Below are 17,095 nucleotides of genomic sequence, written 5' to 3'. Positions count from 1 at the left end.
AGAAGCTAAAGGACTTCTAACTAGTTGCCCTTTTTTTGTTCAGGAGTGTTGAAAAGGGACAAGAAATCATTTAATTTTCATCTGCCTTTGTTTATGTCTGCTTGGCTCATAGCACTGCTCTTTTCCTACTTCTACAGACCCCACCAAGCACAGAGAAAGGGCTCCGTCTCTTTGGGCAGTTGCTGCACACACGGCCCTTCCTGCTGACCTTCATCCACACGCTGGAGGGCCAGCGTGGCTTCTCCATGCGGGACCGAGGGGCTGTGGCTTCTTTGACTATGGTGGCCTTGCAGGGCAGGCTTGACTATGCAACTGGGGTGCTGAAGCAGCTACTGGCTGACCTCATTGAGAAGAATCTCCAGAATCGCGCCCACCCAAAGCTCCTGCTCCGCCGGTGAGAAGCTGGTTTTGACACCTCCCACCACACTCTGCCCCACTAAACACTGCTGTTGCTTTGGCACCAGTTAAGTGCCATCATGCTCTTGATTGCTTCTCTGTATTACACCCCAGGGATTATTGGAGTTTTAAAGGCCAAAAGCCTTGTATCAGCCTATTGTTAGTTCACTCCCCACAGCTGCTGCTTTTGTTTTATTCCTCTTCAACAGTTCCATGAAGAATTACCATGACTTCTCAAACCCTATTGGAGCAGAGCCATTGTGAATGGATTGGGGAACAATTTCTCCTAATCCCACTCCCACAAACCACACACCCCAACAATGTGCAGAAATACTCTCTTCTTTTTGGGCTATATCATGGCCAGCATGGCCATGATATAACTGTTGTTGCATGTTTTGTTTTGGGGGTGTTTGAGAGGTTGGCACAATTTTCAGAGAAAATTGCCCAAAATTCACACTGAACTAAAATAAAGAGTTGTAGGGTTCAAAGGCCTTGGAGGTGACTAATGGGATCTGCAAAAATTTCCATAGGCTGCACTTTCCCCACCCCTGCCTCACGAAAGATGAAGCAAGTGCCTCTCAGGTGACAGATGGCTAGTGGAAGGGAACACTGGCAAGTTCTCTTGCCTTTCCCCTCTGGGAGAACAATAGTACGAATGCCAAGCATTCTTCACTGTCTGTGCTGGCCTACTGCCTTCAGGAATGGAGGAGAACCCTGTCCCATTGTTAATGTAGAATCAAAATTTCACTTCCAGACTGGTCAGTTTTGAAATATGTAGTGGAGTAGAAGGCCATTGTATCTTTTGTCTCAGCCAGCAAACATCTTGGTTGGGATGGGTGTGTATAAATTCCCCAGCAATTAACTTGCAAAGATTGACATGGTCACCAGATCCTCCTAGATGCGTTTTATCCAAGTGGCATGCCTTATTTTCTCTCTGGAGTCCTGCACAATCATTCACAGTATTTTGTGAGGTGCCCTGCCCCATCTTTTCTGCTGCTGTTTTCTCTTCTCTCCAGTCAAAGTGGATCATCCCCACTTTGGACCATAGTCTGGAAATGGCAAGGAAGGAAAGGATATCTCCATAACTTGGTCTCTGCGTTAGATTAAGTATCATTGGAACAAAGTATAGAGTAGCACTGAGGAGCCTGTGGCCTTTCAGGTTCCAGTTGAGTCACCTGCCAACTTGGCCAGTAGAAGAGGATGATGGCAGTAGACACTCATTAATATCCAGAGGACCATATATTCTCCAGATTTGGCATGGGGAAAGATTTCTTATACATATGACAGGGAAGGAGAGCTCTCAGATTTATTTGGCATATATCTTGACAATGTTATATGGGTGGTAGGGACTTTATCTACATGCCACATGTGAAAAATTGTGCTTTGATTTTTTCCCCCCTTTCTATCTCTTATCCTTGCCCCAGGACGGAGTCAGTAGCTGAAAAAATGTTGACCAATTGGTTTACCTTTCTGCTGCACAGATTCCTCAAGGTGAGGAAATGTGGGAACAAGGTTTTCAGACACTTGAATTCTGCCCAAGAAGAGTTGTTCAGTATGAGAACAAGAATATAAGAAGGGCTGATGAACTATTAGCTCAAGCAATTCTGGACAAGGGAATGGGGGAATGGAAGTGAAAATCCTGGTGTGAGACTAGGGAGGAAGGAGGGATCATACCTCATTAGTTCAGTACCTTGTTTAGCAATACAAGGTACCAAGATCAGTCCCCTGGAATTTTCAGTTTAAAATAATAATGAGGTAGCAGGTGATGTGAAAGGCCTTTGCCAGTGAAAGCAAACCGTAGTAGATTAGGTGTGTAAAAGGTCTGGCCTGGTATAAAGCATTATCCTCTGTTTTTTGCTGTCTACAACCCCTGTCTTTTCACCCCCCCCCTCCCAGGAGTGTGCTGGAGAACCACTATTTATGCTCTTCTGTGCCATCAAGCAGCAGATGGAGAAAGGCCCAATAGATGCCATCACAGGTGAAGCACGCTACTCACTGAGTGAGGACAAGCTTATTCGCCAGCAGATTGATTACAAGACCTTGGTGAGCTTAGAGACTGTGATGGAGTACTTTGCTTTCTTGTAGCCCAGGGAGCTAACAAGTCATTCCATACAGTAGAGCAGAAACACGTCTGCAAGTGTGCCACTCTGGCTTGCAGTCTATATGGCTTGGAGCAGTCCATACTATCAGACTGGGCATACTACTAGACTGAGCATTTCTAATAATTGTGCTTTATGCAGTGCACTGCTTAAGCCTCAAAAGAGACCTACTTAGAGGAAGCAAGGCTGTGGTTAGGGCTGGAAACTGTATACACATTGAGTTTCCCTTATCCAGAGTTCCAAAACTGGAAATATTCCAAAACCAAAACTTTTTTCATGGGTGGCTGAGATAGTGACACTTTTCCTTTCTGATGGTTAAGTGTACACAAATTTTGTTTCATGCACAAAATTATTTAAAAATATTGTATAAAATTACCTCCAAGCTATTATATATATGAATGAATGAATGAATGAATGAATGAATATATAGAAACAAAAATAATTTTGTGTTTAGACTTAGGTTCCATCTCCAAGATATCTCATTATGTATGTATATGTAAATGCAGGTATTCCAAAATCTAAAACACTACTGGTCCCAAGCATTTTGGCTAAGGGAAGTTCAACCTGTACAATGAAATGGAAGATACACTAGAGTGGGACAGAGAAGGATGAAGTTAATTTCATTAATGGGGAAAGTTCCTGTACTAGAAACTGTTTATAGGCTGGGAATAGGGTTGAGAGGAGTTCAGGGGCTCAGAAAGATATGTTACACACTTTCATTTTGCTGAAGCAATAAGCAAACTGGGCTTCCTCAGTTTGCTCTTTGGCAAGGAGCAGACAGCGTGCTGCACTATGTCTGTGTTTGCTTGGTAGTAAAGATTTTAACATGCAAAATGTCTTCCGAGTTCACAGGAGGGGCTGAACAACAATAAAGCATTCTAGAAGTCTATCAATCATTTCTGCTTAGAACTTGAAGCTGCAGGAAATCAGATTAAGCTTGTTGAAGCAGCACAGAAAATATCTTGGTGCTTCCAAATGCAAGAACATGTGAACCCAGCACTGTGATAACAGAAAAATAACAAGTTTATTTCTCCTCCTAGACACTCTTATGTACTCCACCTGAGCCACCTGGGGGCCCTGCGGTGCCTGTCAAGGTTTTAAATTGTGATTCGGTGACACAAGTGAAGGAGAAGTTGCTAGATGCTGTATACCGAGGGGTACCCTATTCACAGCGTCCACGTGCTGAGGACATGGAGCTAGGTATGAAAGCAGAGCATGATAGAAAGTGGGTGGGGCTGGAAGCATGATGCAGACATGAGTACAATTGGCCCTCCATATCTATGGATTCAAGCATCCATGGCTTGAAAATATTCAAAAAGGATATAAATTCCAAAAGGCAAACTTTGATTTTGCCATTTATATAAGGGACACCATTTAACTGTGTCATTGTATTTAATGAGATTTGCACATGTATAGATTTTGGTATCCATGAGGGGTCCTGGAACCAAACCACCGTGGATACCAAGTGCCCACTGTAATTGGCCATTGCCTTGAGTTATAAAGAAAAAGGGGAGCATGGAATGGATATAGAGCACACTTTTGCCTCACAGACTTTTGTTTTCATCTCAGAATGGTGTCAAGGCAATGGTGGTCGCACTGTCCTGCAGGATGAAGATGCCACTAGCAAGATTGAAGGAGACTGGAAACATCTCAACACCCTAGGACATTATCAGGTAACTGTGTTTCCCATCCATCATTCGGTGCAGATTAACTGTTGTAATAATATGTACTTTATAGCTTGGAGCTATCACAACATAGAAAACTCAGTAGTCTTTTTGAGAATGCAGGTTTGGTTTCCTTGTACTAATCATAGACAGCTCAAAATATGGTGCCTGTTTCATATTCTGCAGGATTTCCCCCCAGAAATAAATAGTACTTTGGACACCATTTGAAGATTTGAGAAGCAAACTAAATTAGGTGGCTGGGGCTGGACCTACATGAATGTGCTGCCACAGGAAAGAACAGAAAGCTTCTGAATGTGGTTTGCCTTGGGGCCTTGTTCATGGAAATATTTGAATGCTCCTGTGATCATCTGCCTTCTGGGTGGTTATCCTAAGTATATTCTTGCATGTTGCAGTAGAAACAGGTGCAAGATAGTGGCTAAAACTGCAAGCTAGGAAGCCTCTTGTTCAACTCTTGTCTCCATCATGAGACAGCTGACTCTAGGCTAAACTGCTGTTCTCCCAGCCACAGCTGCATACATGTTCTTTCCTCGATATGTGGGTCATAATGCTACCTTACTTAAGATTCTGGAGATTTATATTACTCCAAAGATGAATCAGATATTGTATGGAAAATGTAGTGGACATTTCAAATGTGCTGTGGTAATGCTTGCTCTGTTCTTCTTTCTTTTCCCACCCCACTCCTACCTTTAACCACCCCACCCCACCCCTACCATGTTTTCCACCCCTGCCATCCCTGCAATTCAATGTGCAGGTAACAGATGGCTCCACAGTGGCACTGGTTCCTAGGCAGGCATCGGGCTACAATATTGCCAGCTCTTTCACTTTCACCCACTCTCTGAGCCGCTATGGTAAGGAATGGCAAATTCTGTGGACACTCCCCATTCCCTCTTCTGTCTCCCAGTGCTGATGCTTGGCCACACTGAATGACCTGTGTATGCTGCTTCTTTCTCTTCAGCAACATAGCACAGAACTCTGATAAGAAGCGCTAGGCCAAGTTCAGCATTGATTGCAGGAGGTGGGGAGGACAAGATATTTATTCCATTGCCCCTCATGCCAAAGATGATAATACATGGCCCAGAGCCTATCCCAGCTTAGCACTTATTGCAGCACTTCTACTATGTTCAAATTACCTTACTACCTCTTTAGTAAATAAATAAAAAGGTTCTGCTTTTGGACAATTTAGATTTTATGGCCAGCAGGTGACATTCTGGAGACTGGATATATCATGCAAATTTATATTTTAGAGAGAGAGAGAGAGAGAAGATGACAATGATAAATCCCCTCTGAACAAATCTTGCCAAAAAAACTCCATGATAGATTTGCCTTAGGGTCACCATAAGTCTGAAATGACTCGAAGGCACACAACACACACACACACACACACACACAATTCTTCCTGTTTAGCAGACTTTTGGAGGGACTTCCCACAACCACTGAAAATCTTAACTATTTGTGTCCGCCATTTTCATACACTTCAAGTGAGACATGTGCAGCTGATATGGGTTAGAAGTTTTTTTTAAAGGTAAAAAACCCCCACAAAACCCAAACCCACACAGTCTCAGGAAGCTGAACTTATTGTGATCCCCTCTTCACTTGTGCTGAACTGCAGCACATACAGAGTTAGGTTGAAAATAATGTTTGCACAGTGGTATACCCGTGACATTTGAAATCTTCTTTTTTCTGATTGCAGTGAGTCTTTCTTGATGTGTTGGCTTTCTGATGATGATGAATAAATTTTCTTATTTGCCTCTCCTCAAGCCGGGCTACAATAATAGATTAAAACACATAAAACCATTTAAACACATTAAGTTAAAACACATAAACATAGGATACAAATAGAATCATAGAATCATAGAGTTGGAAGAGACCACAAGGACCATCCAGTCCAACCCCCTGCCATGCAGGAAATCACAATCACAGCATCCCCGACAGATGGCCATCCAGATGCCATATATCAAGGTTCTACCCTGCCTAAATCTCCAAAACCTGAGAATAGAAGTTTGTGACGTCTAGATTTTGTTTGTGTGTCTATGCACACTCTTGCTCCCCATTATATATGGTGCTGAGTGAACCTGCATGTGAAGTTGATGTTCTCTCATTACTGTGTATGTCTGCAGCACATCACAACTGTGACTTTCTGTGGTCTGTCTCCCTTGTCACTTAATCCAAGTGGCATTTTCATACCACCCTTTGAGGAGGGCTGTTGCCACGTCCAAATCTTTTATCCTTGAGTTTTCTGCTAGTATTGCCCTGGCCTGGCTGTAATTACCACTGCTATTCCAAGGATGGAATGCCTGTAATTTAATCACCACACCCATTCTGTGGCTCTGTGGCTGGAGGGGAAAAAAGTATGTATTACTTGGCCTGTGCAGAATGGTGATGGGGTTACTTCTGGTATTACCAGCCCAGTTGAATTCTGCTGCTCAGTCTTGTTGAATTCTAAAGGAATGGAATCCTATCTCCATGTGAGAAGGGAGCTTCTGAGTAGCCTGAAATAAGGTTCATTGTTATCTGCTCAAGGTAGTTGCTGTTTCTTCTTTTTCTTTTATTTTTCCACTCCCACAGAGAGTTTACTGCGTACTTCCAGCAGCCCTGAGAGCTTGCGCTCACGAGCCCCCATCCTCACTCCGGACCAAGATTCAGGCACCCGTCTCTGGCATCTGGTCAAGAACCACGAGCATCTTGGTGATCCCAAGGAAGGGGAACGAGGGAGCAAGATGGTGTCTGAAATCTACCTCACCCGGCTCCTTGCCACTAAGGTATGGCAGGAAGGGAACAGAATCAGTCTATCAGGAGATGAATTTAATCTGTGTATTCTGTGCATAACCACGGGTGGAAGTCATCTGGATTTCCAGTACTTGTTGGACTGCAGCACCCAGAATTCTTCCACATTGGCTTTGCTGGCTAGGGCTGCTGGAAATTGCAGTCAAGCATCTGGAAGGCCACATAAAATTCTCAATCCAGCCCAAGAACAGTCAGTGTCAGCAGACATTACACTGTTTCCCTAGGTTGCATTCTTTTTCGTAGAGGAGGGCTCTTTGCAGTTTGCTTCATCAACCAAGGTAATAAATAGTTCCCTCTAACATCTTTTCTGCTGTTGAGGAATTAGCATCCTTTTTTTCTCTACCATCTTAATACTTGTTTCTTGTATAGAAATTGTATAATTTAAAATATTGATTATCTATCAGCCTTCCCTCCACTTACCTCCTGGATCCTTTATTGCAGGAATGGGGAACCTGCAGCTTTTCAAGTGTTGGATGCCAGCTCCCATCAGCTCCAGCCAGCAAGGCCAGTTGTCATGGATCATGGGACCCAGAGTCCAACAATGGCTAAAGAGTCATAGGTTCAACTCCCCTCCTTTATCATTTTTATAACTGCAGACTTTTTTTTTCTTTTTAAAAGAAATAGCGGGGAAGACATTTTCCTAGCTGGTTCAGTCCTTGCACAATCATTTCTGTCTAACTTTCCACCATCACAGATGCCTTGAGACTGACTTCTGAACAGAGTATCCTTCCATGTCCTGTCTGAGTTACAGGGACATGCTCATTGTTGTCCATGTGGCAAACCAATTACCTAACAGCTGACATCTAAATTCAGTCCAGAGATTTAGCTGACATAAAGTGAAATGGCATGTTGTTAAATCCTCTGGCAAAGCCAGATCAGTAAATTATCTGTTGGTGAGAAGGAATCCAGGTGTCACTTAGTGGCTGACTTGTGCTATTATTGTAGGAGAGTGGGTGCTTACTGATGAAGCTTTTATAACATGACCATCTTCAGAACCTTCCACTCCTTACCATGTTGTGCTTTCTCACTGATTCTTTGCCTTATCCATTCTTTCTCCAGAAAAAGAAGACAAGATAGTTGTGCAGTATCTTTTGAATAATGTCACTTGGTGCCATCAGCCTGGAAGCACTGTCTGTGTGCATGTACACATGCACATATGCTTTCTTTCATTCTTTGGAATTGATATAAGCACATTACTGTAATCCAGCATTTGGCTTTAATACATATGGATGGAGCCAGCAAGGTGTAGTGGTTTGAGTGCTACACTACGATACTGGAGAGTAGGGCTTGATTCCCAGCTCAGCCATGAAACCATTAAGTTACATTGGGCAAGTCACATGCTCTCAGCCTCAGGGAAAGGCAATGGCAAACTGCCTCAGAACAAACGTGCCAAGAAAAACCCATTATAGGTTCACCTTACTATCACCATAAGTCAGAAGTGACTTGAAGGCACACAACACTCACACACAGTATGTAATGCTGTTGTTCACATCCTTGCAAAACCATCATTCCATTGTTCCTTTGGAAGAAATGAGTGTAAATTTTATTTAACTGGTAGGCAGGGGAAGCCTTTGGGACTTTTGAAAGGGCTTGATGTCACTTGATGGAAATTATTAGGGAATTTGCTCAAGAAGGAGTGTCCAGCAACAGCTGAGACAGTGTTGGAAGCAGAACATTTAGAAAAACAGGGTTTGAAGTGGAAGGTTATGTACTCAGAAACAAGAATGGTGGTACTTCGCTGGAGAATACTGAGTTTGGATCTGTTCTTCTCCATCTCTGTACCAAATTTTCATTTATTATTTGATCATAGCAAAGGTCCCAGAATTTTGCAAGTGGAGTATTTTTCCTTTTGTGTCACTTAGATGTCCGATTGGATGCCTACTTGATTCTTTTGTTGGCCATGGTATCATGTTGGATTGACACTATGACTATGGCATTAACTATGACATTAACATAGGTGGCACAATATTACAAAGGTTCTGCTCCTTCCTACAAGGCAATATGTAGAGAATGGCATTTAGGGGGTTGCGATTCAGCCTCATAGCTATTAAACTGTGAAGTTCCAAAGGGTTCCATTCTACTGCCCATGCTGTCTTAGTGTTAGTGAAGCCACAGGATGAAGTCATCAGGAGTTAAAATGACATCTGTCAGCTGGTGACATCAACTCTATTTCTTCTTGGCTTCACAGTGAAGTATGGGTTCTGGTATGTTTTGGTGTGGGTGTTGCAGTGGGCTGAAAGAGGTTTAGCAAACAAGTTGAATCCCCAAAAGATGGAGTCTCTGTAGATTGGTGGCTCCCTGGCTTAAAAACTGGGTGAGCAACCTGCCCTGGATGTATTTACATTCCCCTGAAGTTGAAATCACCTAAGATTGCAAAACTTGTTTTCTGAGTCTTAAACATGTTGATCAAGTATGTATACATGAGGGCTAGGCTTTTGTATGTGGTTTGATTTTTTTAATGAAGAACAAGATTTTTAGAAATCTGAAACAGCGACCATATAACAGCATCTGTTGCACAGTGCACAGGCCCCTTGATCGTTGTTTGGTTTCTGTCTGACAGTTATGCTATCGTTACTGCTACCCTTCTGTGGAGGTGATGGGATTTTTGGTAGTCTGTTCTTGCTGTTGTCTCTTCTCATTTCACATTGGTGGAGATTTGGTATTTCTTAGCATGATAGGGATAAGGTTAAGGAAAAATAGCTGGGATGTCCCAGTCACAGCCTTTAGTTTTATCCATACATCTGAAAAGACATTTTCCAGAAGGTTTTTCTCTCCCCCCCCCCCTTCCCTTCCCAGGGCACATTGCAGAAGTTTGTAGATGACTTGTTTGAGACTGTGTTCAGCACAGCCCACCGAGCCAGTGCCCTCCCCCTGCCCATCAAATATATGTTTGACTTCCTGGATGAACAGGCAGAACGGAGGCAGATTGGAGACCCTGATGTTCGGCATACCTGGAAAAGCAACTGGTAAGAGACTTTTGGTTTTGGCCTCTGATCCCTAGGCCTATTGCATGAACCTGTAGGCTTTGCTGGCTTGTGAGTGAAGCCTGGTGCTTGGTAACTGGCACCAAATGGAAGGATTCCTATTGCTCAGTCCCACTTAATAGACCCACTGAATCAGTTGTTGACTGGTGTGTCAACATATAAGTAGATCCAGTGGATTCAATGACTCTACTCTAGTCAAGATTGACCACACTTAAGTGGGTAGGAAAAGAAAACTTTTTGCCCCAGGCCTAAATACCCTAAAGGCACCAAATCCCATCTGATCTTGGAAGTTAAATAAGGTCAGCCCTTTTTAATACGATGCAAGACCACCAAAGAATACCAGGGGCTGTAGGCTATATTTCAGAGGAAGAAACTGGCAAACCTCCTCCTTGGTATTCCTTACCTTTAAAAATCCTGTGAAAGTCATGAGGTCACCATAAGTCAACAAGCAATTTGAAGGTGCCCATGCGCACAGACACACATATTAAGAGTTGACTTCTGCAGTTTCCAGATGTGTATTGTACATTATTAGCTGTCTCCCCATTTTTCCTGAATATGCCTACCTGAAATTCATGCCATTAGCCAGCCAGCAAAGAGGGATTTTGTCTCTTTCCTGCTCCCTGCTTTAGGACACTGGTCTGTTCTTCACTGGTTGATCAGATCATATTTAGGATTGTCTTTTTGGACCCAAGAAAGCCTATGTTCATGAAGGTATTGCAGCTCTCCCTCGTGACCCCAAGTATTTTGCCAGTCTCTTTTTTTAAGGTCAGGAAAGGTGAGGCCATGATCTTTCGTCTATTGGATTTTACTTTCCTAGGAACACAGTTTGGTAAATAGGAAGTACCATCTCCAGCAAATGAGACTGAGAACAGTAGAAACATGTGATTTAGGAGCCTTCTCAAGAACCTACATCTCTGATGTGTTCAGCTATTTGTGCTTGTATTTCCCCGGGTTTCAAAAAAGAAAAGAAAACCCTGCAATAACACTCCCATGCCAAACAAAATATGAAAATTGGATGTCTCACTCTATTTCTCACACTTCCCCTTCCTTCTCAAAGGGACATTTTGCTTCACTGTGACAGTGAGTCTTCCAAAGCCAATGTCTCACATATTTTGCTTCTTTTCCATTCCAGCCTGCCTTTGCGGTTTTGGGTGAATGTCATCAAGAACCCCCAGTTTGTTTTTGATATCCACAAGAGCAGCATCACAGATGCTTGCCTCTCTGTGGTGGCCCAGACCTTCATGGACTCATGCTCCACCTCAGAGCACCGCCTGGGCAAGGACTCCCCTTCGACCAAGTTGCTGTATGCCAAGGACATTCCTGTCTATAAAGGCTGGGTAGAAAGGTAAGTTGCAGAGAGGGCAAGAGTATAACATTAAGAAGTGAAGCCATAGAAGATATTCCTGCTACACCTAGTGGAGGTGAGACTGCAGGTCATCCCCTTTCATCCCACTGGGGAGTTCAGGTGACTTTAACAAATTTTTCCAGCATATTATTTTAATCTGTAACTCTTACTGAGAGAACCATTGTGGTGTAGTAGTTTGAGTACTGGATTAGGATTCTGAAGATCAGTATTTGATTCCCCACTAAGCAATGAAACCTTGGGCAAGTCACTCTGTCTCAGCCCCAAAAAACCCTGTGATAGGTTCACCTTAGGGTTGCCATAAGTCAGAAACAACTTGAAGGCACATAACAACAACAACTAAAAAAAAACACCTCATACTGAACAGTAAGGTTCTGTCATCAGAAGCCTGGTTCCTCTAATGCAGTGGTCCCCAAATTGTGCCCTTTAAGAGATTTTAGACTTCATGTCCTGGAAGCCTGAGCCATGTTGGCCAATAGTCTGGGATTCTGGGAAGTGAAGTCTAAAATCCCTTAAAGAGCACAGTTTGAGGACCACTGCTCTAATGTGAAAATACCTAGATGGAGGAGTCTGTAGGAAAGACTGCAGGAGAGAAAAAGGGGCAGGGTTTTTTTCCTATCCACCTTTAGTATTTAGTATTTGAAGGGCTGGGATACCATGGCCTCTCTGACCACTGGCTATGCTGGCTGTGGAGTTGTACTCCAGCACATCTGGAAGGCCCCAGGTTAGATTTGAAATTTGTATCTCTCCTGTCCATTGGCATCTGAAGAGTGGGCGCACTGATGTGAGAAAGCTGGGTGACATATAGAGATATCAGTAAAGTAGAAAAGGGAGACGTAACAATTAAAACACAGGAGGAATTAATAGAGGAGGGTTTCTCCATAAACTGGTTCGCATATAGACGAATAAGAGAGAGATTCCTGGTTGATAAGAAGGATATTGGAATTGGTGAAGGAATTGTGGAAGTGGAAAAAATAATAAAACAACCGAGAAAACAAATCTCTAAATTATATCAATTAATACGGAACTTTGAATTGGAAGATGAGACAGTCAAAGAATTTATGGTAAAATGGGCAATTGATATGAAAGAAGAAATTCAATTAGAAGAATGGGAGAGGCTCTGGAAGACTAAAATTAAACAAATTATAAATGTGCAAATGAAGGAAAATATTTATGAAAGTATGTATAGATGGTATCTTACCCCATATAAACTAGCAAAAATGTTTAAAAATAGCCAAAATATATGTTGGAAATGTGAAAGGGAAGTGGGCAATTACATGCATATGTGGTGGAGATGTGAAAAAGCTAAAGCATTTTGGTCTAATATTCATTCAGAAATAAACAAAATATTTGGGATTAAAGAAGATATGAAGAGCAAGATGTATCTCCTGAATAAGACGGGAAATGTGGTGATACAAAGGAAAAATCAAGAAGTATTACAATATGCGATAATTGCGGCTAGGATGAGTTATGCTCAATACTGGAGGAAAAAGGAATATCCCACTATAGAGGAGTGGAAAACCAAAGTGATAGATATATATGAGATGGACAAACTAACATATTTGGTAAAGAATAAGCCCTTAGATAGCTTCTATAGAAATTGGGAAAGTTGGAGAGAGTACATGCAAAAGAGTAATATACGGCAAAAATATTTGGCATTAGAAAAGTGAAATATATAATATATATATAAGTAATATAGAATATATATAAGTACTTAAATATTAATTAAGAAGAGTCACTGAGTAGTTAAGAGCGGGTGGATAAGCAAAGAAGTAAAATAGGAATATAGTTACCAGAAATTATATATATATATATATATATATATATATATATGGTTAATTAGACTTAGTTAGAGAATGATGATTTGAAGATGAAACCCGAGGTCACCCGAAGTAATAAAGGGTAAGAAAGTAATGAAGTTAATCAAAGGGAATGGTAAGAGAGTTTAGATATTCCTAAAAGTTCAGTAAACATGTGGTGAGATAAAATCCGGAGAGGAACAGCGTTCTAGGAAGCTAGAAGAAGAAAACTAGATACACTGTTTTCTTGTATATGTTTTTGGATTTTTTATGTCTATTCTATTTTGTGAGTTGCTCATGTTTTGTCTTTCTTTTAATTAATAAAGTTAAAAAATTTTATATATATATATATATATATATATATATATATATAACACTCAGGGACCTGCTTTTGAAGCCTGATGGTTCTCTACAACAAGGCACATGTTTCTCACACACAAAAAGATGTCTTTTTCAAAAAATACACACTGCATCAAATTCAACAGCATATTCTCCATCATATACCACAAAATGCATCTACACTGTAGAAATAATGCAGTTGACACCTCTTGCCATGGCTCCATCCTACAGAATCTTGTGATTTGTAGTTTTGACAGGGATGGCTAATTCTCTGCCACAGCACTTAAAGTGTTGTCAAACTGTATTATTAAACTGTATTACAGCCTCTTACTCTTCATCTGGCCATATAGATTCTGCCCATCCCTTTGTTGAAATATCAGGGTTGACTGGACAGTGTCATCTCTCTAGGCAAATGAAATCATGAAACAACATCACTCTCTATTTCCCAGGTACTACCGCGACATCACAAAGATGGCATCTATCAGTGATCAGGACATGGATGCTTATCTAGTGGAGCAATCCCGGCAGCATGCAGGCGAGTTTAACACACTGGGTGCTCTGGGGGAGCTCTACAGCTACGTGGGAAGGTACCGTGATGAGGTGAGGCTCCATCATAACTCTCCCTTTTCTGCTCTTCTTTCCCACTTTTCAACCATTCTGCAGTCAGTCATCTAGCAATGCTTGAGGGACATTAGTTGGCTATACCAGTGAGGAAGGCAGTGCGTAAGTTGTAACCTAGTGCAGTACTTCCAATGTTAAATTGGGAAGGCTGGAGATTCAAGTACCATGCCATGCTAAGGCACCACTGTCTGGTCCGTCCTCCAATCTCCTGCACCTTTTTGTTTTGCTGTCAGTATTCTGTCATACCACAGCTGCCCTACATTAAGTAGTCAAGGGATGAATTCACCCCAGGATCTAGTAGTAGGTCGCTACTATGGCAAGTGAAGACCTCCATGCCATTCTTCTCTCTTCCGCCCACACTTTTTCCTCCTTGTTTTCACCTTTCATTCTAGAAATGTAGCCTTACCCCAGGCACTGAAGGAGATGCCTCCTTTCCCTGACCCACTGCCCTTGTGATCAGAGAATTGGAGGAATGTTGAAAGGAATTGCAAATAAGTCTGTGTGTATACAAAGCCTGCCTCTCTCTCTCTCTCAAAGCATTTTTGAAACTAACATAAATAGTATTGTTTGACTCCAGCCTAAGATTCACAAAGGGGACAGGATGGCGCCTGTCAGCCTCCTTCGCACTGCTGTCCCTCAATATCCCTTTCCAACTTTACCAGGCATTTTCTCCATCCCAGAGCCTAGATCTTACTCCTTTCTTGCTCCTGGGAATTGGGGGCTTGAGCCCCTCCTGACCTTTTTCACCTTTATTTTTTCCTTCCCTCCTTCCGGACCCCGCATTCCCAACACGTTGCCTGCCTCCCCTCTAAACCGCCCCCCAACCCTAACCACCCAGATCCTGACAGCGCTGGAACGTGACGCAGCCTGCCGGAAACACAAATTGAGGCTGAAGCTTGAACAAGTCATCACTCTCGTGTCTGGAAATAGCTGAGACTACTGAGGGGGACGGGAGGGAACAAGAGGGAAGTAGGGGCACGCATCCCGAACCGACGTATCCGAAAAAGACTCTACCTCCAACCTTGACTTGGGGTCCCACCAAGGGTGACGGACTTGACATTTTTAAAAAAAAACCTCCCCGCGAGCAAGAGACGCATGTGACCTTTTGCCCTCGCGAGGCTGAAATCCCGGGGGGCTACGGATAGAGGTCGTGGTGCCCCTTCCCGGGATCTTCAGCCCAGAAGCAATAACAAGCAGCCTGTCCTCGTCTCCGAATTGGGAGAGGCAACTCAGAAATGAGCAGTGAGGTTGGGGCACGGCCAGATATTTGCCCCCCCTCAAGCTGGCAGCTAAATGGCGATCCCTCACCCACCCACCCCAAATGTTTGTGGAACCTCCCCTTGAACATACAGACCATCCCCTTGTCCCCCACTCCTTGTTGGTAGCTGGTGGAATCTGCCCTTGTTCTGTTTTTGGTAACCATGACAATTGGATATTTTTAATCCTTACCTGGCAACACCCCCTCTCCTGTTCACCCCCACCCCACCTGTTGTGCCCTCATGGGGTGCAGTGCCTTACTCATTAATTTATTATTGCATCTTGTTAAGATTATTGGCTGTAAATGATTCCATTCCCTGGGTGTAGAGATTTCAGTGTAAAAAACTCCTCCATTCTCTCTCTTCTCCCCCCCTCCGCCCCCCTTTCATTCTTAAGAGTCTGTGTAAATATTTGCACTGCAGCCTGGGGGGATTCAGTCCCCCCCCCCCCACTTCTTCTTACCCCCCTCTCCCCAGAAAAAAATAAGTGAAGTGAAATAAAATAAATTTTAAATTTCCCCCGTCAGGGATTTAAGGAATTGATGTGGGGGTGTCCCTGCAGCTGCACGGGCTTTTTATTGGTTCATTTTATAATTAATTTTTCTTTTGCTAAATAAAAGCCTGGAAAAAAAATATTTTCTTGATATCATGGTTCAGCAGGAAGGGTGTCGGTAATTCTACGAGAAACAAATCGGGGATGGGGGGGAGACACTGGCCCTATAGTTGTGGAGCTATTTCCGTTTGTACATTCTGGCTGTATTTTCTTTTCTTTTTAAATGCTGCTTCCAGCTCTTTACCCAGGAAAATTCTTTACCTAGAAAATTCTAGCCCAGGCCATCTCTACTGTGCTGGTTTTTCTCTTTGCACAGATTGTACGCAAACACTCAAAAAATGTGATCCACGTGCCAAGATTTTGTCACCTTAGCATTCTGCTACCTCTTGCTACGGGATATCAAGGCTCCAGAACAATTTTTGTCTGGAATTGCCATCTTTCGTTCGCTTACTTTTTATAGGAAATCCAGATGTTATAATTGACAGATCATTGCATTCCAGTGGTTTTTCCAGTGCTGTCATCATCTTTCCTTTTTTTACAAAGGCGTGATTTGTGTAAAGATGGTGCTTGCAACAGCAGCTGATTTAATGTGGATTGGCACAATATTGTTTTGGCTTCTTGGAGCTACTGTGTGTTTAATTAGTAGATTCCACAGTATTTGTACATTTTATTTATTTTTGTTCAGTGTGTTAGTTGCAATACTGAGTGACAGCATCTTAATTGCCCCTTAATCAGTCCATTGTTCGTCCTTGAAAAATGGGAGGAGATTTAATTAAAGTTTGTTCTCATATTTTAAAAATTGTATTTATTGTATAGTGGTGCTTTCTAAAGAACATGCTTAGCACATACATACCAGGAACAAGAGCTGACTAAGGACACTTAAGAAGCAAGTCCTCAGTATGCCACTGATCTGAACAGGCAGCTGCAATAGGCAAAATCCTTAAAAAGGAAACTTCTTACCAACATTGCAGAGACTGGTAACACTAAAGAGCTCTAGTATGGAAGCAATCTGCATATTTTTAGTGTCACCGTATTTTGTTCTTGATTACAAAGGTGGAGGGTTCTACTTTGTGGTTCCTACAACTCTGAATCTATAACATTTTTAGAATTTGCAGCTGTTTATTTCTTGTTTTTAGAGCTGTTGCTTTGTTGACAGTTCGGTGTCCACTGAATAGAAAATACTCATTGTTGCCTTGACACCTACTGCTTCAGTTCA

General features: G+C 42.5%; 1 protein-coding gene across 4 annotated transcripts in view; it reads left to right on the top strand.

Annotated features, from left to right (window-relative positions):
* The window catches only part of PLXNA3 (plexin A3), an 87,530-nt gene extending 70,894 nt beyond the window's left edge, over positions 1-16,636 (top strand). For all 4 annotated transcript variants that reach the window (XM_042452355.1, XM_042452353.1, XM_042452351.1 and 1 more), the window contains 11 exons: positions 138-394; positions 1,821-1,887; positions 2,293-2,439; positions 3,536-3,695; positions 4,065-4,168; positions 4,932-5,028; positions 6,746-6,939; positions 9,761-9,930; positions 11,081-11,293; positions 13,899-14,049; positions 14,909-16,636. In XM_042452355.1, the coding sequence (XP_042308289.1) occupies positions 138-394; positions 1,821-1,887; positions 2,293-2,439; positions 3,536-3,695; positions 4,065-4,168; positions 4,932-5,028; positions 6,746-6,939; positions 9,761-9,930; positions 11,081-11,293; positions 13,899-14,049; positions 14,909-15,004 (1,656 nt within the window). In that variant the 3' untranslated portion in view covers positions 15,005-16,636. The remainder of the gene's footprint in view (positions 1-137; positions 395-1,820; positions 1,888-2,292; positions 2,440-3,535; positions 3,696-4,064; positions 4,169-4,931; positions 5,029-6,745; positions 6,940-9,760; positions 9,931-11,080; positions 11,294-13,898; positions 14,050-14,908) is intronic.
* Positions 16,637-17,095: the final 459 nt, after the last annotated feature.

Source organism: Sceloporus undulatus, chromosome 2 (genome assembly GCF_019175285.1).
Source record: "Sceloporus undulatus isolate JIND9_A2432 ecotype Alabama chromosome 2, SceUnd_v1.1, whole genome shotgun sequence".
NCBI lineage: Eukaryota > Metazoa > Chordata > Lepidosauria > Squamata > Phrynosomatidae > Sceloporus > Sceloporus undulatus.
Note: the sequence above shows the minus strand (reverse complement) of the source record. Positions and strands in the feature narration are given on the sequence as shown.